Source organism: Chiloscyllium plagiosum, chromosome 2 (genome assembly GCF_004010195.1).
Source record: "Chiloscyllium plagiosum isolate BGI_BamShark_2017 chromosome 2, ASM401019v2, whole genome shotgun sequence".
NCBI classification, from domain to species: Eukaryota; Metazoa; Chordata; class Chondrichthyes; order Orectolobiformes; family Hemiscylliidae; genus Chiloscyllium; species Chiloscyllium plagiosum.
In genome coordinates this window covers 130,703,527-130,729,502 of record NC_057711.1, presented here as the reverse complement: position 1 = coordinate 130,729,502, position 25,976 = coordinate 130,703,527, and the positions used below count along the sequence as shown (strand labels likewise).

General features: G+C 42.1%; 1 protein-coding gene across 5 annotated transcripts in view; it reads right to left on the bottom strand.

Moving 5' to 3' along the window:
• The window catches only part of dock8 (dedicator of cytokinesis 8), a 300,402-nt gene that overhangs the window by 49,849 nt on the left and 224,577 nt on the right, over positions 1-25,976 (bottom strand). For 3 of the 5 annotated variants that reach the window (XM_043718191.1, XM_043718201.1, XM_043718213.1), the window contains 10 exons: positions 24,362-24,457; positions 19,355-19,450; positions 18,442-18,591; positions 16,086-16,199; positions 13,516-13,671; positions 12,366-12,505; positions 10,186-10,355; positions 6,724-6,866; positions 4,225-4,407; positions 2,493-2,625 (listed from right to left, as the gene is read on the bottom strand). In XM_043718191.1, coding sequence (XP_043574126.1) covers positions 2,493-2,625; positions 4,225-4,407; positions 6,724-6,866; positions 10,186-10,355; positions 12,366-12,505; positions 13,516-13,671; positions 16,086-16,199; positions 18,442-18,591; positions 19,355-19,450; positions 24,362-24,457 — 1,381 coding nt within the window. The remainder of the gene's footprint in view (positions 1-2,492; positions 2,626-4,224; positions 4,408-6,723; positions 6,867-10,185; positions 10,356-12,365; positions 12,506-13,515; positions 13,672-16,085; positions 16,200-18,441; positions 18,592-19,354; positions 19,451-24,361; positions 24,458-25,976) is intronic. The other 2 variants (XM_043718205.1, XM_043718224.1) reach the window with 1 other exon arrangement.

Genomic DNA, 25,976 nt, shown 5'->3' with positions numbered 1-25,976 from the left:
CTCTATAGGGACACAGACAAACCCAGCATGGTTCAGCTTGTTGGACGCATAGGAAAGCTATTCCACTTGTATGTAAGCCCTGAACCATCACTAAATTTCATTGGCCATGGGAATAATTGGCTCAATAGTGAGTGCAGTTCACACCTCTCCACAATTGGGAACATTTTCCCCATGGGCCCCAACCTAATTATGGGCATTTCCTTCCCTCTGGAGGCTGACATGCAGCCTCTCCCACGATTACATGGATTGTGTTGCCATGTTCTCCACACAATGGACTGCAGTAAATCCAACCGGAGAGCCAGGTCACTGCTGACAAGATGGAATGTCTGTTATGAAGCAATAATATAATTGACTCAAACTGGGACTAAGTTTTAAGCAGCAGTATCAGAAAAAAAAATCTGTGCTTTTGTCAGTAGCAAGTTGCACACAGAGACTCTGAATTGAGGCTTCAGCATTGGAGCTGATTCTCAGCTTCCTGCTCAGTACACAGAATTAATTTTGTCATGTCAGAGTTGAAAAAGCATTTACCAATTTCTTAATATTCACTTTTGTGGTTCAGGTACCATCTGCATTTCAAAACTGGGCTAAGCCTTGTAATGACTTTCACATGCAGTGATGAAAGCCCAGTGATACTCCTGTCAATAAGGGCTGTGACTGTGGTATTTTGCTGCTTTTAATATCTCTGCCTGCCAGTTGAGAAGCTGTTTGCCATAGTGGACTGCAGAAGCAGTACTGCCACAGCATAAACATCTGGGAGGCAACCAGAGTTATCCCGGGACGCTGTCGGACTCAGTGGTTAAGTTATTTGTTATGTGCACCAATGTGGACTTTCAATAATTGGCCTGTACTCAATTTCCCTGACAAGGAAATATTTTGAAGATAAATTAAGAAAACAATGCAAGGTAGTGTATTTGGTAGGGAGTTATTGTTTTCATCTTTCTGTAATATATAGCAGAACCGCAGATCTCCACATATCAAGACTGTTATAGAACTACTCCTACTTGACGTGTTTTGTAATTTTAACAATAATTTGTGGATATGATTGGGATGGTAAAAAACTTACAGGCATATGAACAGTAATACACAAATAATTTCTTCAAGAAACTAATCTGTATAATAATGTCAGTTAACAAAAATAAAATACTAAAAGTATTAACTATCATGCATCTTGGGATGGGAGGACTGGATTGGTCAGGACTATATTTACAGGGGTTTAGAAGAATACATGGAAAACCTCAGAGAACCCTAGAACTTTCTCACAGGACGAGACAGGGTAAACACAAGAAGGGTGTTCCCAGTGAGTGGGGAGTCCAGAGCCAGGGAGTCACAGACTAAGGATGTCGAACTGACAGGAGAAGAAATATCTTCTCCTGAAGAGTGGGGAGCCTGTGGAATTCATTGGCACAGGAAGTGGTTCAGGTCAAAGCATTGTATGTTTTCAAGTAGGAGTTACAGTCAGTTCTTCTATAATGTGATGGTTGCGTTCTTATGCAACCCTGCATTATAGTAAAAGTGCACTTTACAAACAGCACTTAAAGTGTTGGCGATGTAATTGTAATATAACCAACACATGTTTAAACATTCACGTTTAGAAACATTGTCAATCACATTACTGTGAATTCGTGTTAACAAAACACATATTACAGCAGGATGACCTGTAGATGTAGTCCTTAGGACTAAAGGGATCAAAGGGCATGGGGTGAAAGTGGCAACATGGGACGGAATAGAATGATCAGTCACAATCATAATGAAAGGCAGAACAGGCTCAAAGGGCTGAATGGCCTATTCCTGTCCTTACTTTCTATGTCTCTATGAATAGAAAATATTTTTAATAGATGAATTAAGTGCAGTATAAAAAATAAAATTTGGAAATAACTTATCTCTGCCACGTATTTTTCTCCTTTTCTTTTTAGCCTCTCATTTCTCTTGGGGTCACCACAAGGCTAGCTCATCACCTCTCTCTAATTCCTCTGTGAGTGACTGCATTTAAGTCTTTTCCCACAGCTTCTTTCAATTTGGTCATCAGCTTTCCATTTCTCCTCCTTTCCTCCTTCCTGACAGTCCCATGTCCATCACTGGCTTCATCACATTTTCTCTCTCTCCACAACAGGGAACAATATTATTCCCATCTCTTCTCAACTGCATCCTTCAATGCTCCCAGCCTTGTTGCTGATGCCCTGAAGTACTGGTTCATGTTCTTTCGCATCACTCCACAGATCCATCTCAGTTCCTGCTTCTCACTGCTATCCAGGCACTAAACCTCCTTCCTAGCTATGGTCCAAGATCCTGTGCTGGTCTCACAACTGTCTTAGAGATTTTTTTCTTTCCAATGTAGAGATATTTTTTCTATCATGTAATACTCCATTACCTGACCCTATGACTCCAACCCATCAGCGTTTGCTGTATCTCTCACTTAGACAGACAGCACTTTTTCTTCTCATTGTGTAAACAAAGGAAATGGTTTGAGCTGAAAACAAAGGTGAGTATCCTACCTGGCCCACGGCATCGCTTCATCATCTCTCCCCTGGCTCCTGCGTTTCCCAGAAGCACTTCCTCCAGTCGTGCCTTGGTGTGTTTGCTTTTCTGGAGGGCCTGTGTGCTGACTTTATCTGAAGTTACTTTGCTCTGAAAAGTAAATGACAGGTTTCTTCTACAACAATCCAGTGCTGTCGTTTCTTTTGATACCAAGTGTTACGACATTCTTTTAAGTTTTCTCTGAAGTTCAAAACCAACGTACAATGCAAATAACAGGACATGCTGTACAGCACTGAGGTGGTGGGGAGAGGTAACTGCTAGTCCCTGTTAAAGGAACATGGAGGTATCTCTAAAGTAACTTCATAGGAGCATTTTATTTTGTACAAAGAGTGGTGTCTGTGTGGAATGAACCTCCAGAAGAAGTGGTGGATGTGGGTACAGTTGTAATGTTTAAAAGACATTTGGATAAGTACACAAATAGGAAATGTTTGGAGGGCTATGGGCCAAATGCAGGCAGCTGCAGCTAGTTTACTTTGGAATTCTGGTTGACATGGACCAAAGGGCCTGTTTCTGTGCTGCCTGACTCTATAACTTCACAATAGTTTATATTTGCAGATCTAATTAGGTGGAGAAATTACTTTGTGGCTGAAAATACATGGATCCTCTGTCATATTTCCAATCTAATAATAGTGGAAATGTTCCTGCTGGGTTGGATACAAAGTTAGGTTCTTCATGTGCCTAGCTCTGGCCTAAAATGGATATATCCGTACAAGGGCTTTGTCAGCATAACCACCACCTACACCAAACATGGCAACTGACTTTGGGGGATAGGTACTTGGTGAGTCAGGGATTCCCGGGCCGAATAACCCTTAATGTATCCTGTGCTTCGGCAGTGTGAGTGTGCTTAGTTTTGGAAATAATCCGAAGTGTAGCTGTAAGTGTGGGTGTAGAGCACTATGAAAAGATTAAGGAACTAATTGGTCACTGTGTGTCTACAATGTGCAATTGTCAAGGTCAGGGGTTTTCCGCAAGTTGTAGTTGGCAGTCTATTTATAAAAGTGTTAACATGACATTCCAACAGCTAAAGCATTATGCAGATAAAAGACGGAAATCTGAATTAATACAGGTCATTTTGGTATAACACAAATTGGTTATGACACGTTTGACAAATTGTGGACACAGTTTTCTATAGTGATCTTCCACAGCACAATTTTCTATCGCAGCTTTCCTTAGTGCAGGGGTACAGAGGAACACAACTATCGCGTTTTAGCAGAACGACCCATATTCGAAAATGTTAGCGCGTAGAATCAAGAAAGGATCTCAACTGAAAATGCTAACTCGTCTTTCTCTTGATTTTGATGCAGAGAGAATTGTTTGGTGCTCCCAGATTTTTAAAATAATACCGTTTCTTATTTTTCTCCCTCACATAAAAAAAAAGAGGACAGGTACGATTGCCACAGTCTTAGTAGACAGTAGGGCTGCTCACTCATTAGAGAGCAGTAACTGGTGATAGTTTAACCTGAGGGTCACTACACCTCAGGTGAGGGGAGAGATCAGAAGGAGATTTTCTTCATAACCTCTGCTGGTGTAGGAATTGAACCCACGCTGTTGGCGTCACGCTGCATCGTAAACCAGCCATCTAGCCAACTGAGCTAACTGACCCCACTCCCTCATGTAAATACAGGGATAATGCTAGATGTGTAATGGTACCTTCCACAATAAATACAGCACCATGGCTAGTATCCTTACCCTATACTCAAAGCACGAAACACAGAGGTGCAACAGGTCTAGGATCTTGTTGAGTTGGGTGACAGGAAGATCTATAATCCATTTTCTGATAAGTGTTTGATCAGCATTCTTCAAGATCCATAAAAAGGAAATCAGTAAATCCCGACTGGCGTCAGCAGCCAATGGGGTTAGCTGTTTGCTTAGCTGTAAAGAAATGAAACAAAGGAATCAGCAATCATACAAAACCCTAACTCCAGAGGAGTAAAGATGAACCCAGTTTAGACAGTTTATTTCACATCAGTTGAATCTACTGTACAGAGTTTGCTACACAACGTGCAAAGGAAGAGAAGAAACATAAACAGTATTGGAGATAAAATTCTGCGAGGGGAAAGTGAGGATTGCAGACGCTGGAGATCAGAGTCGAGAGTGTGGTGCAGGAAAAGCACAGCAGGTCAGGCAGCATCCAAGCAGCAGGAGAGTTGACGTTTCAGGAATAAGCCCTTTATCAGGAATTCTGATGAAATACACAGGTCAGCAAGTCAAGAAGCCTATCAGTCTATGATGATAATTTAAAAACAGCAATGTCATTTTACAGCTCATTGCTTCATGCTATCTACCACATGTTACTGAACAAACATTCACGAGATCAGCCACAGATGCTATTTAAAGGGGTCATCCTGTACTTTATTGTTGGTTAATTTGTAATGGCTGTTGCTTGTGCAATACTTGGTGCTTACTAAAGTTCTCAACATTTCTAAAGTCAGCAGGGAGTGGTGTGGTAGATGGTGAAGAGCTTTGTACTGACCTCCCCTTTTGTTGTGAAGCAGCTGCCTCTAAACATGTAAACCTTTCCCTTGGAATACAGCATGTCTAGGAGCACCAGCAGAGAAGGACAGGCTTCTGGAAAAGGGAGGAAGGAGGAGAGACGTGCTCTGAATATACCCATCCAGAGTTTGAGGGGAACCTTTCCTTCTGGCTGGAACACAATGACAATCAAAGGGACTGCTACCAATACTTCAGGAAGAACACTCACAGGAATCTGTGGCCAGCTGCATCCACAATTCAAAAAGCAAGGATGGTATTACCACTAATGTGAAGGTGGCTGTGGCGATGGACTTTTATCTGCTGGCCTTCTTCTAGGAAGCTGCATTTATTTGCAACATTTGCATTTGCCGTTCTCCATGATGAGAGGTCACGGAGTGTCTCAATTCAAAAAGCTCAGTCCATTTTGTTCTTGGCAGTGAGTAAGAGAGGGAGAGCGAATCAAACCTGGGTCCCTGGATCTGTGAGGCACTCTGCTACTCATTGAGCCATTGTGCAGCCCCATTGTATGCCATTGATAACATCCACATTCACTGTGGTGGAAGGGCTGTATAATTAAGGTGGTGGATGGGCTATTGATTACTCAAACTGAACAATATGGAACTTCCTGAACCTGTAGGTGCTGAAAAGCCTTTGCAGAATAAAAATTGAGTTATTTCCCATAGAATTTCCAACCTCTGAATTGCTCCAGTTGAAACAATATTAATGTGACCTAACTAGTTGACTATCTGACAGTTCCACAAGGTTTGGTGGGACATGTGCCATGCAATCTTAGAGAAAGATAACTAGATTCCCTCTCACTGGAGATGGTCATTGCCTGCCTATTGTGTTGTGCAAATATCACTTGCCACATATCTGCCCATGCCTGGATGTTGTCAATATTTTGTTGCCTGTGGAATAAGCTGTTTCATTTCCTGAAGAATGGTGTATGGATTTAAACTTTATGTGATTATCAGAAAATAACCCGACTGGAACTGAAGAACATTCATTCAAGCAGGACAGCTGAGGATTCCTTGTGCCCAAAACATCAATTCTGCTCCTTGGACACTGCCTGACCTGCTGTGTTTTTCCAGCACTACGCTCTCAATTCTGCCTAAGGCTGACAGATTTCCAATACTGTCGGTGCCACCAGATGGGATTGGTGCAGTACCCGAGGTTGATGGAGTTGTTCAATGTTGAAGTTAGATTTGTTAAGTGCTCTGGATGTAGGTTTGCTTACTGAGCTGGAAGTTGAAAATGAACCTTCCATCTCAGCGAGCAAACCTACATCCAGAACCTCAACCTGAGTTAAAAATCTTCTCAAAACCTGCTAACTTGTTAACAGTCTGGGCTCACAGCGAGGGGACTGAAGCATCTGGCAGTGGGGTTGAGCTGGGAAAGAGGTGAACAAGGGGAACATGGAGGACCCCTGGAATGTTCCCAGGAGCTCTAGTCCACTCAGTTAAATCCTGCTGGCAGTGGGATGAGGGCTTTAAGTAAGCAACTCCCGCCAATGGTCACCTTCCAGTGGGGGCTGGGGCTAACAAATGGGCAGCATGTCCTGAGATGGCACACCTGAAATGGATGGCCTCAGAGGTGGCGCCTATTGGAGGTAACATCACAACTAACATCCCACCCCAAAAGACAGAAGCAAACGTCCAGCCCAATGTATCAGTAAGAGAATTTAACCAAAGTCCTATTGAGGGACTATTCACATACCAGAGATGTAAAGGTTGTCGCTGAGCTCTTCAGCATGGTGTTTCCTGCATTTCCAGCTATTGATGAGGCAATGGACGGATTGATGGGGTTGGTGTCGTTCTCACCATCTGAACTACTTGGACGAATCTTCCTGGTCCGAGCATCTGAAGCAACAAATACAGATGGAGAGAACTACCGTGAAGCAGAAATAGAATATCAGACACTGCTGATGACATCTTATTCCGAAACATAATCTTATGATTGATGGCATTACAGGATATGTACAAATTCACAGCAACAACAACAATTGGAAAATTAACAATTTCATGGTTCAGACATTTTCAGTCCTGAAACCGGTCTCCCTGATGCACAGAGTTCAGTAGAAATAATAACTGACATTCTCTAGCAAATTATATTAAGTACCTGTTCCATTGGAAATGATTTTGCAATGTAACCATATTCACAGGGTGATGGATTTGGTCCTGGTTATACACAGCAGACAAATCAACAATTGATACCCACACACATAGGATTCACTCCATTGCCTAGCTGCAGTCTTCACATTTTACAGCAAACTCTCTGGGCAGGTCAATAACAATTATTAAAATGCTTCGATGTTAGTACACACTTCTGGAATAGGTGGGACTTGAACCTGTAATTCCTTGTCCAGAAGTAGGGACACTACCACTGTGCCACAAGAGGGCCCTCACTGTCCAGGAACTGTTGACGCTCAGTGCCCAGGGTTACAGGTGAAGGATAATTGTTTTCATAACAATGTAAGAATAACACAAATCCCAAAGCATTTTACAGCTACTAAAATATGTTTTGACACACTTTTGTAGGGCAGGAAAGGAACATGGCGACCAACGTGTTGCAGCAAGTTCCCATTACAGCAATGTCATAATGACCAGATAGTTTGGTTTTTGATGTTGATCAATGAATAAATGTTGACCAGAAAAGCAGGGATAACATCACTGCTTTCCTTCAAAACAGTGCCATTGGATATTAATGCTGAAAATGTGTTGCGGGAAAAGCGCAGCAGGTCAGGCAGCATCCAAGGAGCAGGAGAATCGATGTTTTGGGCATGAGCCCTTCTTCAGGAAGGGCTCATGCCCAAAACTTCGATTCTCCTGCTCCTTGGACGCTGCCTGACCTGCTCCACTTTTCCAGCAACACATTTTCAGCTCTGATCTCCAGCATCTGCAGTCCTTAATTTCTCCATTGGATATTAATGTCTACTTCATAGGGCAGACAGCACCCAACTTTAATGTCCCATCTGAAAGGCTTACATACGCAGGCCAATATCCACAAAATCTTACCCTGGTGTCAATTATTACCTTTCGGAGAGAAATATGAAGAGTAGAATGGGAGAAAACAATCAGGGAACATTCCCAATTCCACAGTTCTATTTTCCTTCAGCTCATTGAGTACATTTTACATTTAGTAAGGTTTTGTCATAATGCAAGATTAAATTCACAATACAAATTCTATACAAAAATAGAAATTGCTGGAGAAACTCAGCACATTTCTCCGGTCAGTCTGAGGAAGGGTTTCTGGAACCGAAATGTTAACTCTGCTTTTTTTCTGCCAGACCTGCTGAGATTTTCCAGCAATTCCTGTTTTAGTTTCTGATTTCCAGCATTCACAGTCCTTTGCTTTGTCCTTCACTAAATTCTATCTACTATTGGGAGGCTATGCCCCAAGGTATTACAGGTCATAGTTTGACAGTAAAGTAGCCCCATTCTCCCAATTTATGCCCCACTGAGTTTACATTCTTGCTTTTCTCTCTGGTGGCAGCAAAGGCTCCTCTATGATCATCAATTAACAAGTATAAATTCCGAGACAGAGTCATAGAGAGGTACAGCACAGAAACAGACCCTTCAGTCCAACTTGTCTGTGCTGACCAGATATCCTAACCAAGGCAAAAGTGAGGACTGCATTTGCTGGAGATTACAATCGAGAGTGTGGTGCTGGGAAAGCACAGCAGGTCATGCAGCATCCGAGGAGCAGGAGAATCGATGTTTTGGGCATAAGCCCTTCATCAGGAATGAGGCTGTGAGGTAAGGGGGCGGTGAGATAAATGGGAGGGGGTAGTGGGGCTGAGGGGAAGGTAACTGGGAATGCAATAGGTAGATGAAGGTGATACATCGGAGAGGAGGGTGGCGAAGCTAGATGGGCAGGAAGATGGACAGATAGGACAGTTCAAGAGTGCAGTGCTGAGTTGGAAGATTGGATCTGGGATAAGGTGGGGGGGTAGTTGTGGAGGGAACATTGTTTACAGAAAGTGGATAGGGGTGGGGAGGGAAATATATCCCTGGGGGTGGGGTCTGTTTGTAGGTGGTGGAAATGGCGGAGGATGATGCAAAGTATACGGAGGTTGGTGGGGTGGAAGGTGAGGACAAGGGGGTTTCTGTCCTTGTTGCGGTTGGAGGGGTGGGTGCGGGACATGGATGAGATGTGTTGCAGGGCATCATCAACCATGGTGAGAGGGGAAATTGTGGTCTTTAAAGAAGGAGGCCATCTAGTATTTTCTGTGGTGGAACTGGTCCTCCGGGAGATATGATGGAGGTGGAGGAATTGGAAATACGGGATGGCATTTTTACAGGAGGCAGGGTGGGAGGAGGTGTAATCCAGGTAGCTGTGGAAGTTAGTGGATTTGTAGAATATGTCAATGTTGAGTCAGTCACCACTGATGGAGATGGAGAGGTCCAGGAAGGGGAGGGAGATGTCTGAGATAGTCCCCTGCAGCCAATCTTATTTCCATAAACCTATTAAAAATTTATGAAAAGCTACTGATAGGTTTATGATAAGATCGGGGTAGAATGTGTTGGTGAAGTTGTTGAATTGCTCAACTTCCTTGTGGGAGCATGAGGTGGCGCCGATGCAGTCATCAATGTAGCGGAGGAAGAGATGGGGAGTGGTGCCGGTGTAACTACGGAAGATGGACTGTTCTGCGTGGCCAACAAAGAGACATGCCTAGCTGGGGCCCATGCGGGTGCCCATGGCTACCCCTTTGGTCTGGAGGAAGTGGGAGGATTCGAAAGAGAAATTATTGAGAGTGAGGACCAGTTCAGCCAAATGAATTAGAGTTATTGAGGGTGAGGACCTAATCTAGTACCATTTACCAGTATTTGGCCCATATCCCTCCAAACCCTTCCTATTCATGCACCCATCCAGATACCCTTTAAATGCTGTAATTGTACCAGCCTCCACCACTTCCTCTGGCAGCTAATTTCATACATGCCCCAACCTCTGCGTGAAACTTTGCCTCTTAGGTCCCTTTTAAGTCTTTCCCTTCTCACTTTAAACCTATCCCGTCTAGTTCTGTACCACCCCCCCACCACCCTGGAGAAAAGACCTTGCTATTCACCCTAAACGTGCCCCAGCATGATTTTGTAAACATCTATAATTGTCATACTATCATATTCATTTTCAATAGTACAAGACTCTCACTCTAGCAAATGTAAAGCAGGTGAAAAGTACCTGTGAAGTCATAGAGCTGTGGCAATGCATCTAGAATGATCCCGATCAGAGGGAGGTACAAGGCAGCTACTTTTGCTTTGATCTCTGGTTTTGAATAGCGAGAGTCCAGATCGTGGGAACACAGCAGACTGACAATGGCATTGACAGCTTTCTTTTGAACCTTTGCTATCCTGCAGGAGTAAGCAAATATCAGATGGTCAATTATTTCTGTTCCAAGTTGTTTCGGCAGTTAATTCACCTGCAAAGAAATATGAAACTCCTTCTTTGAGTTTCACTATTTTTGTACAAATGTTAACAGAAAACACTACTGATTGGGTAAATATTTAATACTTTGTGATGGATGTGGATCTTTGAAATTCTTTGACACAGAGAGCTGTGGGGGCAGATATACCAAGGGTGCGATAGATACATTCTTGATCACTAGAAGAGTCAAGGATTACGGGGAAATCACAGGAAGGTGGACATGGGGAATGTTGGATCAGCCATGATCTGCTTCTGTTCCTGTCTCCTACAGTTCTTATGGTAATGCGTGATTAAGTGTATTTGACAGTGGTACATAAGAAGATGAATAATGGTAACAAAATATATTCTGTAAAATTGTATTCCTCTGGAGTTGAGTGTGTGGTGCTGGAAAAGCACAGCAGGTCAGGCAGCACCCGAGGAGCAGGAGAATCGATGTTTCGGGCAAAAGCCCTTCATCAGGAATGAGGCTGTGAGCCGAGGCTGTGAAGAGGTAAATGTGGACCTACCACCTTTACCCCCACCTCCATCCACCTGTCGCACTCTCAGCTACCTTTCCTCCAACCTCAACCCCCTCCATTTAACTCTCCACCCCCAAGGTTCCCAGCCTCATTCCTGATTAAGGGTTTTTGCCTAAAATGTCAATTCTCCTGCTCCTCGGGTGCTGCCTGACCTCCTGTGCTTTTTCAGCACCACACTCAACTCTGAGCCTCCAGCATCTGCAGGCCTCACTTTCTTCTAGTGTATTCCCCTGAGGCCAATCTTATTTCCATAAACCTATTAAAAAATTATGAAAAGCTACTGATAGGTTTATGATTTATAGATGATAAATATTCTTTTCAACTACCCATCTCTTTCCACACGCTGGGCACAAACCCTATCTAGTTCACAGCCATACATGGATCAGTCATTAATGAAGTCATTATCAACTGTTTGTATCTTAGGAAGTTTAGTGTTGATTTGGTTGGGAACAACTGTTCTTTTCTGGCTTACATGAGATTTATTTGTTAACATATCAATCTTCATAAACAAGTGTAAACCAGAGGCATGGACCTTACATTCATGTTCACTTCCCCCATGAAGAACCCTGTCCCCTCAGCATTAATTCTTATAGCTACTGTACCAAAGATCTCTCACTGATTCCAAATACATTCCAGCATTTTGCTTCCTAAGTTGCTAAGACCAAAACATTTTTTCACTTCATGACTCAGGGGAGTAAGTATTGGAATAAACTCATCACTATAGCCAACAGGTAAACAATTTATCATTCGACAACTAATCAGTAAATTGCGCACTTTAGAGATGTATTGGTAGACTGGATTTAGAATTAGTTACAGTACTGGTGAGGGAAAGTTTGACGGTGGCATATTTAAGAGTGGTTTGAGCAGAAACTCAGCTGTATGTTTGACATTATTTAGTGATGGGTGTGCAGAAATGAATGGACATGTTCACTGAAATCTAGGTTAGTTGATTCACCAAAATATATTCAAATAAATCAAAAACAAAGCGAAGAACTGAAGTTAGTAGTTACAATTGGAGTTAGTGTAGCCCCATAACCTGTTCATTCAAATGGCTGGCCAGTCGCTAGCCACATTCAACTAATTTGCTCTCTGAATCTGCCGATCTGAGAATCGTTTTTTATTGATTCAAGGGATGAGGGCATGACTGGCCAGGCCAATACTTATTACCCATTCCTAATTACCCAGAGGGTAGTTAAGAGTCAGCCATATTGCTGTGGGTCTGGAGTCACATGTAGGCCAGACCAGGTAAGACAGCAGTTTCTTTCCCTAAAGGACATTAGTTAACCAAATGGGTTTTACCTGACGATCGGCAACAGTTCATGGTCAACCATCATGAGATTCTTCATTCCAGATCATGTGAGTCCATTACAAATAACTAATTTGTTTCACTGAAATGTGAACAGAGGTTAAACCCCATACCCTTCTATGTCAGTATCCAGTGCAGCTGTGAGCTCAGTGAACAGCAGTCCAGTCAGAAAGTGCTGTTGACGATAATCAGCTGAAAGCTCAAACATGTTGGCAATCCTTTGGTCTTGGACACTTGAAGACGAACTAGAATTCTATTGAATAGAAAAGACACGGTTAAAAGAAATTGACATACAAATGGACTCAGGAAGAATTCCAACAGCACACTCAACTGCTCTTCAATTCTCCTAGTCTGTGCTGTTTAGCTGACCTCTCAGCAGCACAGCTAACGGCCACACTCCGAAATTTTGAGTCTACATCTGTCTCCTTCTCATATTTACTGAGCTTTAGTCCCTCTCTAACTTGTGCAAACTGATCCCAAACTGTCCAGACTGAACAACTAAAAATGTTCCACAAACCCTGACACTGTCACGGATCTGAAACGAATGTTTCCACTAGACAACACTTTAATAAAAAAAAATGGGATGGCTACATTTCCGAGAGAGTGCTGACTTGCTGGATACAATTTGGATACATGGAAACAAACTTCATTATAAACCCCCCAATGGCCTGATCCATAGATCAGGATCCATCAATATTGTCTGCAAGCAGTGGTCTTACTGATTAAACATCATTTGCTCCTTTGTCATTTAAACATTTTTTTAGCTTGATTAGATTAGATTAGATTACTCACAGTGTGGAAACAGGCCCTTCGGCCCAACAAGTCCACACCGACCCGCCGAAGCGCAACCCACCCATTCCCCTACATTTACTTCTTTACCTAACACTACGGGTAATTTAGCATGACCAATTCACTTAACCTGCACATCTTTGGACTGTGGGAGGAAACTGGAGCTTCTTGAGAATTGTAAGTGATCACGATGATCAGCACCTGACTTGGACTGGCAGAGGAAAACTAGTAGCAAAAGACACCTCCAATATTGACCATTAACCAAACCCACACTGTGGGTTTCAATGAAAGAGTACAACAGCCAGCCTTCATCTCAATGATGAGCAAATGCACGAGACAAGAGTTTCTTTATCTGTGTGAATGGAACATGTTATGAAGAACTGTGCAAGACACTAAACACTACATCATCAAAGCAAATTCACAGTGAGGTTCACAAAGCAAAGTCAGCTGAACGTGATGCATGGTTGTCTTTACCTGTGATGATATTGAGAGGCATGGGGAAGCTGGTGCAGACAGATTGGTGATAAAGAAAAGGTTGAGGCTGAGATAGTGTTCATGGCTGCAGAGAATCCTCAGGAACTCCAGTCTCATCGAAATGAGGGTGGGCATTGATTGCAGTTTGATAGAAAGCTACAATGGAACAGATTCAAAAGAATGTTAATGAAACCAACGTATTTTATAGACTCCTCAGATGCTGCCTGAACTGCTGTGCTTTTCCAGCACCACTTTAATCTAGACTCTGGTTTCCAGCATCTGCAGTCATTGTTTTTACCTAACTTATTTTATAACCAACTTTTGCTATAAATTCAGTGTCTTATAATTGTGTATTCCACAACCACCTGATGAAGAAGCAGCGCTCCGAAAGCTAGTGCTTCCAACTAAACCTGTTGGAGTGTAACCTGGTGTTGTGTAGTTTTTAACTTAGTCCACAATGTAGATGGGTGATTTGTTACCTTTTTAATTTTGTCTGCTTTCCTTCCTACAGTAGCTGGGTAATACTTCACTTAAGTGAGCATTCAGCTGTGAAACTAGACAGTCATGTTGTCATGTTATTTCACAACTGGGGCAACAGAGTCATGACATAAACATCATGGACTACTGGACAGTGAGCAGTGTCTCTCTTTGACAAGGGTAATGCAGCTAACTACTGAACTGCAATAGCAGAGGCTCACTAGCTCAACCATGATCAGAATTGAATTCAGGCAGCCATCCTAATATATACAGTAAAGAACCAAGGGTTAACAGCTGGATTCTTCTCAAGTTTTCCTCCAAAACCATGCAGCACAACAGCAGAATATGAAGAGAAATCGGGTTGGAAGACTGATTGTTATTAGAAGGCTGGAAAGGAATACACATGCCCCAGTTTCAGTGCACAAGTTAACCTTCTGCCTGTTGATCATCCAGTCACAGATGTACGGAGTGGGTGGAAGGTACAGCCTGGGAACCCGCTGCAGTGCTGCCTCATTTTCCCCGAATAGCAACAGCAGCAGCAAACCCCCACCAAGTTTCCACCATACCTGTTTAATGAGCCCCCAAATCTGTGAGTGTGTTTTATACTGAGGGAAATACTGTGCCTGAACTCCCCCGATGGAAAACACATCTTGGAGAAACCTTCAAGATGTACGAGAATGTGTTTATTTTGAGTTTTAAAAGGCAGTGAGCTGTGATGTTGTGTTCTTTCCTTCAAATGGAACACAGCCAGATGGTAACTATATCATAAAGTAATGGGCTATGGCGACACATTTGTAATCATTAAATAACTAAGCTTTCAATCTTCTCCATGTCAAAGGAAGAGTCTGTGTAGGAATCGAGAGAAATTGACCTGTCCTAGTGGCTCTGTCACGGGACAAAAGCAGATCATCTTTTGGCAGGGGCACTGGGAGTAGGCTATCTAATTGTTCCTTGGTCTGGTGTAGTTGGCCCTGTTAAAATCTAAATGGAAAGAGAACATAGAAACAAATTGAATAACTGTGAACATATAACACAGAAAGACAAAAGAATCAATGGTAGAAATGGTCAAATCCTGGAACTTCACCATGGGACTGTAATGACCCATCTCAATTCCACTCTCCATTCTTTCAAGAGAATCATCCAAATAACTTGCCATTGCCACCAGGAAAACAACAGAGAGTAATCTGCTAGGGATTTGTCATTCTTTGGTGTCATTTCATGAATATCCATGATTTTAGGCATTTGATCATTTTCAACAACGAATGTTGCTAAATATATTTTGTTCAGAAAGTAACATAGTGCCTGAGTTGTTGCAAAGTTGGTGCTGTGTGAACAACATATTTACATTCAAGTGACTTCCATGACTATCTGGTCATGTCCACGCCCCCAACAACCCACCCTCCCGTCCTGGCACCTTCCCCTGCCACCGCAGGAATTGCAAAACCTGCACCCACACCTCCCTCTCACCACCATCTAAGGCCCCAAAGGAGCCTTCCACATCCACCAAAGTTTCACCTGTACACCCACCAATATCATTTATTGTATCCGTTGCTCCCGATGCGGTCTCCTCTACATTGGGGAGACTGGACGTCTCCTCGCAGAGCGCTTTAGGGAACATCTCCGGGACACCCACACCAATCAACCACACCGCCTTGTGGCCCAACATTTTTCAACTCCCCCTCCCAATCTGCCGAGGACATGCAGAACCTGGGCCTCCTCCACTTGTGCTCCCTCACCACCTGACGACTGGAGGAAGAACGCCTCATCTTCCGCCTCAGAACACTTCAACCCCAATCCCAATCCCCATTCACCTATTGTACTCTTTGCCACCTTCTCCCCAGCCCTACCCCACCCCCATTTATCTCTCCACCCTGGAGGCTCCCTGCCTCTATTCCTGATGAAGGGCTTTTGCCCGAAACGTCGATTTTACTGCTCCTCGGATGCTGCCTGACCTGCTGTGATTTTCCAGCACCACTCTGATCTAAACTCTGGTTTCCAGCATCTGCAGTCCTCACCTTTGCCTAACATATTTACATTGCTTGTTGACTTCGAGTTGTACATTAGAAATTCAGCAAGTGAACATGTTTCTTTACCTGGCAGCAATAATTTCTAATGAGACTAAACACAAAGCCACGGTCCATGAGCGATAGAAGGTCGTACAGGAAAAATGCCAAGCTTATGTTGATTTTTTCAGCCTGCTCTGTTTCCTATGATCAAAAAAATTAAAATCAATATTTCATTATCCGACAAAACGCTTCCACAGCCTTCCACAGTTTTTGTGATTTTTTACTTAAAAAGTTAGTCTTTCAATCATCAGCGCCTCATTATGATGGAAGAAATGAGGAGGGTGAGGGGGAACACATCAGCAACTAAACTTAAAATGTAAAATACTGTGGATGCCGGAGATCTGAAATTAAAAAAAGAGAAAGTGCTGAAGAGGTCTGGCAGCATCTACGGGGAGAAAAACACAAGTTAATGCTTCTAGTTTAACAGCAGGACTGAAGGCAGCTGGGAAGTTGTGTTTTTATGAAGATGGTGAGGGTGCCCAGAGTAAACGAGCAAAAGGGAGTGCTAGCGGTAATAAAGAAGGGTTATAGATACAGAATAGGTGTTAATAGTCGAGGTGAGTAATAGAAATAGGTTAATTTTGCTAAGAGCAAATCCATGCAAACAAGACACAATGTAAAAACAAATGGGAGGACAGTGTCCATGCTCTGAAACTGCTGAACTCAATGTTGAGTTCTGAAGGCTGCAAAATACCTTTGCAGAAAATGAGGTGCTACTCTCCAGCTTATTTTGGGCTTCGCTGGAACATTGGCCAAGGATGGAAACATTAGTCAAAAGCAAAATGGCTTATTGAAATGTCAAATAATTGGAAGGTCAGGGTCATTCTTATAGACAGAGCAGAGGTGTCCCACAAAGCGAGTTCCAATATGCATTTGGTGTCACCAATCTGAAGGAAGCCATATTGTAAGCAGTAGATGTAATGGACTAAATTGACAGAAATACAAGTAGACCACTGCTTCACCTGGATGATGAGTTTAGGAGGGGAAAAGGTATGCTTTAAGCTTTCTGCCTTAGCATGAGACAATGGGTAAGATGAGTAAGTATTAGGAATAATGGAGAAATTAACCAAATTATCATGTGAAGTATGATCCCTGTGGAATGTTGACAAGGGAGGGAAGGAGACAATGTTTTTGATGGTGGCATCCTGCTGGACGTTGCAAAAAAGATGGAGGATCACCCTTCAACTTGAAGATTGGTGGGGTGGAAAGTGAGGACAAGCAGAAAGTTGAACATCATTCTGGGTGGCGGGGAAATTACTGTGAGCAGTTTTGGGCCCCAAATCTCAGGAAGGATGGAATGGCCCTGGAGTGGGTTCAGAGGTTAATGAGAGTAGTCCCATATTGAAAAGCTTAACATATGAGGGACGTTTGAGGACTCTGGATCTGGGACGTTTGAGGACTCTGGATCTATACTTGATGGAGTTTAGAAGGATGGTGGGGTGGGGGGTGGCATGGGGTGGAATCTAATCCAAACATACAGAATACCAAATGGGAGAAAGTGAGGACTGCAAATGCTGGAGATCAGAGTTGAGAGTATGGTGCTGGAAAAGTACAGCAGGTCAGGCAGCATCCGCGGAACAGGAGAATTAATGTTTTGGGCATAAGCCCTTCATCAGGAAGCCCTTCAATCCCCGAAATGTCGATTCTCCTGTTCCTTGGATGCTGCCTGACCTGCTGTGCTTTTCCAGCACTCCACTCCTGACTCAAAACACTGAATGGCCTGGATGGACAGAGTAGATGTTGGGAAGACATTTCTCTTGGTGGATGAGAGTAGGACCCAAAGGCATAGCCTTAGAGTAAAGGGAAGACCTTTTAGAACGGAGATAAGGAGTAACTTCTACAGCCAGAGAGTGGGGAATCTGTGGAATTCATTGCCACAGAAGGCTGTAGAGGCCAGGTCACTGAAAATATTTAAACCTGGGATAGACAGGTTCTTGAGTATCATGGGGATTAAGGATTACAGGGAGAAAGCTGGTGAATGGGGTTGAGAAACTTATCAGCCATGATTAAATGGTGGAGCAGACTTGATGGGCTGAACGGCCTAACTTCTGCTCCTATCTCTTATGGTATTAGGGGAAAGCATGAGGACTGTGGTAAAGGGTCAGGCATGACTGAGGACCCTGTCCACCCACAGTATGGAGCGAGTTGGGTCTTTGGTTGAGGAGAAAGGACATGTCTGATGCATTCCTGTCCAAGGTGGTATCATTGGAACAGATGAGAAACTGAGAGAATGGAATGGAGTCCTTAAAGGAAGCCAGATGTGATGAAATATAATCAAGAACTGGGGAAAACTGGGGTTTTGGCAGATAGAATTAAGAGATTTTTCTTTTAGTGCTGATACTTCTTTAAACATTTCTATGATGTTTTCTGAAAGAAAATCTACCTTTTGTTGTTTCACAAGAATTGTGCCAATCTCTGCTGTAACCACATTGACGATCGTGGTAATGTCATCTTTGAAGCGATCAGAAAAGCGTAATTTTCGGGAACATTCCTGCTTTTCCATCATGCAAAAGTACTGAGCCATGCTTTTAATCTATTTTCATAAAAAAAACAATTTTCCAGAATCATTATTGGAACATTGCTAAAGATCAAAAGTCAATTTTTAATTTCAATCAATTATACATCAGCAATCCAGGCCATAGTTCAGAGATCACAAAAGGTTTCTCAGAAAGATCACAGGAGGATTACCACTTGGATGCTTGGAATAAGCAGACTGACCCATGAGAAGGGGGTTGGCCAGGCTGGGTTTACAATACATAAAATATTGAGATAGACATTATTGGTGGGCGGCACGGTGGCACAGTGGTTAGCACTGCTGCCTCACAGCGCCAGAGACCCGGGTTCAATTCCCGCCTCAGGCGACTGAATGTGTGGAGTTTGCACGTTCTCCCCGTGTCTGCGTGGGTTTCCTCCGGGTGCTCCGGTTTCCTCCCACATCACAAAGATGTGCAGGGTCAGGTGAATTGGCCATACTAAATTGCCCGTAGTGTTGGGTAAATGTAGGGGTATGGGTGGGTTTCGCTTCGGCGGGTCGGTGTGGACTTGTTGGGCCGAAGGGCCTGTTTCTACACTGTAATCTAATCTAATCTAATCTAATCTACATAAATCGTATTAGAATTCGCAAAGTGGAAACTGACAAAATGGAAAGTATATGGAAACGATTGATGTGAACCCAAGAGACAGGAAAGAAAAATGATTGAGTATCTGAGAAAGAAAACAAAACAAGCAGCTAAATGACCTAGCTTTGTCAAAATACATCAAGTGAAATAGGTCACAATGACTGTCTGTGGACCTACCAGAAGCTCAAAGAAGAACCAGGCATATTTGAAGACGTTTTCTCTCACCATTCCTGTACTGACGACCATCTGCAGTGCCAGCTCTTCGTGAAATTGCTGGATAATAATTGAAAGCAAAATTTTACAAAAAGGCACCAGGGATGTTTGCCTTTGCTTAGAAGTGTTTTTTTTTTAAGATTTTCTGTTTCCCATTTATGTTTGAGCTACTGTCACAGAACCTTCCTTGAACTTTTATGTCATCAGTGTAGGATTTCTCATTTTCCTTATGAAATACAACGACTGCATTAAACATCACAAAAGATTTCCAAAAAATAAAATTCTACCAGTCATTCCCAAAATATCTTAATTATAAACTCCAGTAATTTACAAACTATTTGTACAGACATAAAACATTGTTCGCATTTGTTTACCCACAGGCTCACAGTGAAGAGATGTCCATGTTGTTCCCACAAATGAGCCTCTGTTTATCAGTGAATAACATGTAGATCTACAGCAATATTGGGAATTATACACAGGGCTTTGTTATCCTTTCATCCCTTCTGAAAACTCTAGCCTGGATATCTGGCTAGTAGGCCGTCATGGAGGCAGAGCAGATTCCTAGTTAAATTCCCGACAGTGTGTGACAGCCTTCTATTGCAAAGCCAAGAAATTCTGGTAGACTTCCTGGGGACTGCTACTGTGTCTTCTGATGAAGCAAAGGCTGACATAAAAAGGATTAAAAAGCCACCAGGAGAAAAGATGGACATTGTTTTCTGGCCTACATCTCTCTGCCTACTTGTATATCCCAGGCTGTTCCATTGAGCAGCTGTAACAGGGGTGAGGGGTCAGCTTTCTGGAGCAATGTTATGAATGCTGAACTTTACAAGACAATTAAGTTTCAAAATGTACCTTTAATACAAAAAAAACCTTAAAAATATGGAAAAAAAAGTATAATTGGAATTCATTGTAAACACCTCAATTTGAGGACAGCCCAGTGACTTAAAGTTGCTATGCAAAAGAAACCCAAATAGAAACCTACTGATGCACTGGGTGATAATTTTATATTATTTCACACACACAAAAAAAGAGTGGAGTGGGAGAACGACAGCTGGTTTGGAAATTCAGAGAAAACTATTTGTGCTTTTAAAGGTTTAGCTTCTGTTCATAAGGAACAGTTGGGATTCTTGAATATTTAAAGACTGGGTAGTCTTTAAGGGAAATGAACGTCAATAATACTGGAAGTTTTGACCTGTTGTGGAATAAAGAGGTGAACATCAGTTGAAGACCTGGGATTAATTGTTTCTTTAATGCTTCATATTTTCCAGAACCATGGTGTAAAGTAAAATCAATTCACAAGGCATGATTTAGTCAATGCTAAACATACCTCTTTTCCTTTTTGGTTACATTAGTTACCTGTTAATTACTGTTTCAACTATGATGATTTTAATTTCTTTGTTACAGTGAACATCTCAAAATGTGAAATCTTTGTCTATCAATTTATTTCTGACAGTTGTACTTTCCAAAAAAGTAATCAAACTCTATGGGCATTATACCAACGGTAAGCTCAGAAAAAGTCCAATGTTTCAGGGTGAAGGGCTGGTCAGAAAGATGATTCTGAACTTAGTAGAAGCTCATCTAATAACCAAAATTGCACCCAAGCATTGATTTCAATGCTTCTTGAAGAAACATATGTAATAACTCTGTGGTTTGTTCATCCCACTTGAGTGCCAAAAGCCACATCTATTACTATTATAAGGATAAAGCAATAAGCCCATGATAGAACAGGAGCAATATGGGAGTTAGACTTCTGATTAACTCCCAAAACAAAGTGGCATTAACCTTTTATAGAAGGTGTGATGGAAACTGCTCAAACTGAAATGCTCAGGTTATTTGGTTTGATTGTTGTTTTGATGACAAAGATGTAGCATGACAGTAAATGCAGCATATCTAACAACTGGCCCTTTCCTAAAGTATTAACAAAAGGAAATGAGTTCAGCAGTATGGTTGGAACTATAAATCTTGTCCTTTTGTAACATGTACCAACTATTAATATTCAACATTTGCCTTCAACAAGAGGTGCACATAAAGGAAGGGAAGGGAAGATCATTAATCTGTGGGGAAAGAGAACAAGATTAAAGCAAACTAACAACATTGGGAATCAAAAGGAAGACTGCCACACAAACAATAAAGGAGAGTAACCACTGCTCAATTCTGAATTAGTGGTTTTAGTACATGTACACAGAGAGCAATGCAGCGTACCAGCCCATTCCCTCAATAGGATATCAAGATGCTCTTAGATAGCAAGTATGATTAAAATGCACTCTATTTTATGTAGTGAATATCAGGAGACAATGTTGTAGTAGTTTAAACACTGAGAGTGGAGCGCAAGGGTGACTTTGTAAACTATCACCTCATTAGTGAAGGGGTTGATGGGACTGTATCACCAACATTTTCTTGAACTGTTTCTCAGAATAGAACATGCTCACATGTCACAACAACCCTAATATTTGTCATTCATCCCAGACCTTTGCTAATTTCATTAAATACCTATCTAACACTATCCACTTTTGTCTTGCCCCATTCACCCCCTTCCTTCCTTCCATCTTGCCTGCCTCCCACTCTCTCTCACAATTGATTTTTCTTCCCCTCGTTTCCAATTTCCCTGCCTTTCTACTTGCTTACAATCAGTTACATCTTTAACTACTTCTGGTTCTGATGAAAGTTCAACAGTCTGAAATATTAATTCTGTTACACTCTCCACAGAAACTGTCTGACCTGCTGACTATTTCTCGCATGTTCTCTTTTCATACAACCATTCTTTCTATTTTTCTCTATCTCGTAACATTTGCTGGACATTCTAGCAGTTGAATTTGGAACAGAAAACATCGGAAGATGGCAATCAAGATGAAAAAGAATGACAAATCTACAGAATGGTTGGTTATTTATAATATGACATTAGGTTGTAAATGATTAGGGGACAGTGTGCACAATATTATCGAATAAACTCGAAGAACATAAGAATCAGGAGTAGATGATTCAGCCCTTCACATTTGCTCTGCCATTCAATACGATCATGGCTGACCTCATTTGCTCTCAACATCACTTGCCTGCTCAGTCTCCACAACCCTTCAACCCATTACTAATTAAACATCTCTCTCTGTCCTCCTTAAATTTACTCAATGTCCCGGCATTCACCATACTCCTGGGTAGTGAATTCCACAGATTCTCGATATTTTGAGAGACTTAATTTCTCCTCATCTCTGTTTCAAATTCGTTACCCCTTATCCCAAGATTTGTTCTGGATTGTTCCACATCAGAAAGCATCTTTTCAACATTTACTCTGTCAATCCCCCTTTGCATCTGACTTAGATCTCCTCTCATTCTTCTAATCTCCAGAGAGTAGAGGCCAAAATTGCTCAATCTCTCTTCATAAGACCCTCTGGAATCAATCTCGTGAAACCTCCTCAGGACTGCCTTCAAATGTAACTACATCCCTCCTCAAGTAAGCAGACCAGAACTGCATGCAATAGCAAAGAATATGTAATTAGTGCAGACACTTTACATGAAGAAGAAACAGTGCAATGCAGCAGGGAAGATTCTTGTTAAATATAAATAAACCAAAAATAAAATAAATTAATTTGTGATCTGTTACATGTTGATTATTTTGAGAGAGATTGTTCATTAAAATTGGAGATGAAGTGTAGGAGGTTGAGGAATGACCTTATGGAAATTTATAAAATCATAAGGGACAGAGATAAGGTGAATAGCAAAGGTCTTTTCTCTAGTGTGGAGGAGTTGAAAACTAGAGGGCATAATTTGAAGGTGAGAGGAGCAAGATTTAAAAGGGACCTTAGGGGTAACCTTTTCATTCAGAAGGTGGTTTGTGTGTGCGATGAACTGCCAGAGAACATTTGGATGCAGGTACAGTTACAACGTTTAAAAGACTTTTGGACAGTACATGAATAGGTAACATTCAGTGGGATATAGGCCAAACACAAATGGGAATAGTTTAGTTGGGAAATCTAGTTGGCATGGATGAGTTGGACTGAAGGGTCTGTTTCTGTGCTGTATGATCTATGACTAGAATGAGCTGAAAATGTACATTTCCTGAAACTTTAGTGAGATGGAAACAATCTACTGCACTAAGTGTTCCAAACGGACAGCATGTTGGCTCAGTATGTTGAATGGTATATGCAATGGCTCTTGAGGTAATGCCTTTATTGCCCCAATGGCTCCATGATCAATCTCAGCCACATGGCTACGTGGAATATTCAGGCAGCAGCCAGGCACTTCCACATGCTGGGGAAGCAAGGCCCAGTGGATCAGTTGTCACCTTTCAGTTCAAGTGGCTGCCTCACATTAACTCCTTCACTATTCTTATTGCAAGTAGGTGGAGAATGGTACTGAGATGGAACAAGGAGAGTCAATAAAATTCATTAGCTCACATATACTTACAAATTGTTATGATTACTAATCAAACGTGTACAGTCTTGTCCAATAATTGAAATGGGTTACTTGGTAGAAATCAAATTCTCAAGTGGAAGTCATGTTTCAAAGTACTTTAGCTATTAAACCAGGTGAGTAGTAAATGTAACGTGTGTGTGTGTGTGTGTGTGTGTGTGTGTGTGCGCGCGCACGCGCGTGTGCGTACCTTGTTATTTGGAACCATCATAATTATTTCTGTACACATTCCTCATGCGTATTTCCTTTGGGGCTTGAAATTGATCACGTTTAAGTATGCATAATTCATAATTAAAAACGAGTTGTTTCCCTTTGGTGTAAAATGTAGTCGATTTGTGCAGCACTAACCATTGCTGACGTGCATTTTGTGTCAAGAACCTTAATGAAAGGCCTCATCAAAAAAAGGTGCAATGTTCATTGAAGATTCAAAGTGTATAATGAGTTGACATTTTACATTGAGTAGCTAAAGCTGAACCTGATATACGTAAATAAATATTTTGTGTTTGGTTTGAAAGTGCTGTGCTGGCAGGTGCAACAAACATCTCCTGGTGCTTTGTGGCAGTCTACCTTTCTGGTTGATGATCGTCCAACTGAGCTAGCGTTGTGGAAATAGCTGCTGACTTCGACGTAGGAAGACATCCGCACACCGCTTCGATCCATTCCCTACAGTAAAAGGTCCACGACAAAATAATTGAGCAGACAGGGTGATGGTTATTAGCACCTAAAATCTTATAATGGTTATAGTGCAGAAGGAGGGCAATTCATCCAGTCATGTCTGTGCGAGACTCTGAAGCTGCAATTCACCTTGTGTCACTCCCCCTGCAGCTCTGCACATTTGTCCAAACACACAGTTATCAATTATCTCTGCAGTATAAGAATTTTTAAAATAAGTCAATAATTCAAAGTACAGGATTAGCATAATATAACAAAAAAGGCTTTCAGTTATACAGTACCTCTACATAGAAAAACCTCTTGTGGTGTTTCAGAGATGTAAGAAAATAATAAAAAAAAGGCTGGGCCAAAAAAGAAGACATTCGGGTGAGTTTTGGAAGGCGAAAGGCCTAAAGGAGAAGGGGGAGTCACAGTAATAGGGTCATGGGATTTTACAGTGCCTCAACATCCATGGTAGCCTATTGTATCCATGACAATCATCAAGCACCCACCTACTCCACTCCCATTTTCCAGCACTTGGCCCATAGCCTTGTGAGCTATGGTGCTTAAACGATGATTTATTCACTACTTCAATATTGGGGTGTCACCTTTCAGGCAGAGATTTCCAGATGTCCACCACTCACTGAGTTCTTTCTTCAATCCTTCTAAACCTCTGTCTTTTACTTAAATCTATGTCCTCTGGTTATTAAACCCACTAAAAGATCTGCCCTTCAAAATCTGTACACCTCAGTCAGGTCCCCTGTTGGCCTTCTGTGCTCTAAGGAAAACACCTCCTGCCTCTCAAACCTCTCCCCATTGCTGAAATGCTCCAGCCCTGACAACATCATGGTGAATCTCCTCTGCTCTCTCTCTGGTCCAATCCTAACCCTCTTATGTGGTGGTGACCAGAACTATGCACAGTCTCCCAGATGTGGTCTAACTAACATCTTATACAGCTCCATCACAATCTCCTTTATCTTGTATGCAATACCTTGACTAATAACAGCAACTATTCCAAATATTGTCTGATCCATCTGTCTTGCATCCTTCAAGGACCTATGGACACACACACCAACGTCCCACTGATCCTCTGTATTTTCTAGGGTTCCATCATTTATCGTGTACTTCCTTGCCTTGGTCTGTCTCCAAAAATGCATCACCTCAAACTTTTCAGGATTAAACTCTATTTGCCTCTGCTCTGCCATTCTGACCAGCCCATCAATATCATGCTGCAGTCTTAGGCTTTTGTTCAGTTTCTGGTCAATGATACTAGTTGGCAATGGTCCTGTCACTGAGTATCAAGGGGTAATGGTACTCCCTTGTCTGAGATGCTCACTGTTAATAAGATTCTAGAAGAAAAAGAGGGAAGTAAAGGGCATGTGGAATGAATAGAATTGGGTTGAAAACGAGAAAAGCAATGTTGCATAAGCAAGCAAACTGGAAAGTGGAAAAAGAAACTGCAAGTTGTGCATAAATTGAGCAGGTCTGGCAGCATCCATAGAGAGAGAGGGGGGAGACAGAGGGATAGAGA